The sequence below is a fragment of the Nansenia antarctica genome, assembly GCF_963989245.1.
Source record: "Nansenia antarctica genome assembly, chromosome: 10".
Lineage (NCBI taxonomy): Eukaryota > Metazoa > Chordata > Actinopteri > Argentiniformes > Microstomatidae > Nansenia > Nansenia antarctica.
In genome coordinates, this window is record NC_137680.1 from 1,868,797 (window position 1) to 1,870,488 (window position 1,692).

General features: G+C 42.1%; 1 protein-coding gene across 1 annotated transcript; it reads left to right on the forward strand.

Moving 5' to 3' along the window:
* Positions 1-512: 512 nt before the first annotated feature.
* Positions 513-1,433, forward strand: LOC308166225 (4-galactosyl-N-acetylglucosaminide 3-alpha-L-fucosyltransferase 9-like; the record flags this gene model as incomplete). The annotated part of the gene is made up of 1 exon (XM_080540490.1): positions 513-1,433. One exon carries the CDS (start codon positions 513-515, stop codon positions 1,431-1,433), a length of 921 nt encoding a protein of 306 aa, XP_080396616.1.
* Between the last annotated feature and the right edge of the window lie 259 nt (positions 1,434-1,692).

Sequence of the window (1,692 nt, forward strand, 5' to 3'; positions counted from 1 at the left end):
ACTTATCAACACAGCGTAGGCATGCAGTACTAATAACACAACTGTTCCTGTTTGTTCATATGTTACGGTACATGTGGGAAAACTAGGGTTAGGGTTAGGTGCTAGGGTGCTACGGTTTGGGTTAGGGTTAGGGTTAGACATGCCAGCATGTACCAAGTCGACGTAGCACCTAACCCTAACCCTAACCCTAACCCTAACCCTAACCCTAACCCTAACCCTAGTTTTCCCACATGTACCGTAACATATACACCACATATTCCTTCTACATTCTATCCAGTTCATACAGCATCTCAGGTACCCCCAAGGGCAGTAAACATTTGTCAAATTCACTTGTTTCTATTTATTTACAGGGCCAAATAAAAAACATTTCAACAAGATTCAACCGATGTCTTCAGAGAAATCTCAAAGCTGCTCTTGGGCTTGCGTGCGCAATAATATTATTTTTCTTTTTAAACTTGAGATTGCCAGACATCGAGCCAACATTGGAACGTACTCAATGCCTGTCTTCAACGATGCCCGTCGTGTTGTTGTGGTTCTGGCCAGAGGGTTTGAGGTTTGACTTCAAGGAGTGCAGTACTCGTTTCAACATCCATGGTTGTGTGTTAACAGACGACCGCTCCCTGTATGACAAAGCAGACGCAGTCATTATCTTTCACAAACATATCAGTTGGAGTTTGCAAAACCTGCCCAAGTCTCCCCGGCTCCCTTTCCAAAAATGGATCTGGTTTCATGTCGAATCGCCAACAAATACACTACAAATACCAGGCCTTGAAAACCTGTTCAACCTAACTCTGAGCTACAGAAGAGACGCTCACATTACCGTGCGAAACGAGTTGACTCCGCTGAAGACTGAGATGGACGGTGAGTTTGTGTTGCCCCACAAAGATAAGTTAGTTTGTTGGATTGTGAGTAACATGAATGTTGCAACTGGGACATTAGCCAGAGAGACATATTTCCAAGAGCTGAGCAAACATATAGAGATACACGTGTTTGGTGAATATACAGGACATCGTCTGGAGTATGAGGAGTATTACTCAACCATCGCCAGCTGTAAATTTTACCTCTCGTTTGAGAATTCAATCCACAAAGATTACATCACTGAGAAGGTGAACGGACCACTTGTAGCAGGAACGGTACCAGTTGTACTGGGCTCGCCAAGGCAGAACTATGAGGAGTTTATCCCAGCTGATTCCTTCATTCATATAGATGATTTTGATGATGCAAAAGGTCTGGCTGAGTTCCTCTTCTACTTGGACCGGGACGATGAGACGTACATGCGGTACTTCCGCTGGAGGAGGTTCCTCACGGCACAGCCCCACCTTCTGTTACCCCATCAGGAGTTTATGCATCCGATCTGTTCTGCCTGTGAACACATGGCCAGGGACCAGGGATACAGTGTTGTCCAAGACCTGTACACGTGGTACCTGGATTGAGTACATATTACACATACCGTCTGTGTAACGTTATGTAATTATGTATCCATATGTCATGTACATTTTTACAAATTAATTAATAGTCTGTTTATATCATGATGTGTTAATGATTTACAAATAGGTTATTAAGAATTCATAAATGTAGTAATGTGGTGATTTGCAAATGTTAACAAATAATCAGTACGTGAACTGTAAATGATCTACTATATATGGCTTATTAATTAACGTTTTTTAAAAAGTGATACCAAACCTTTTTAAT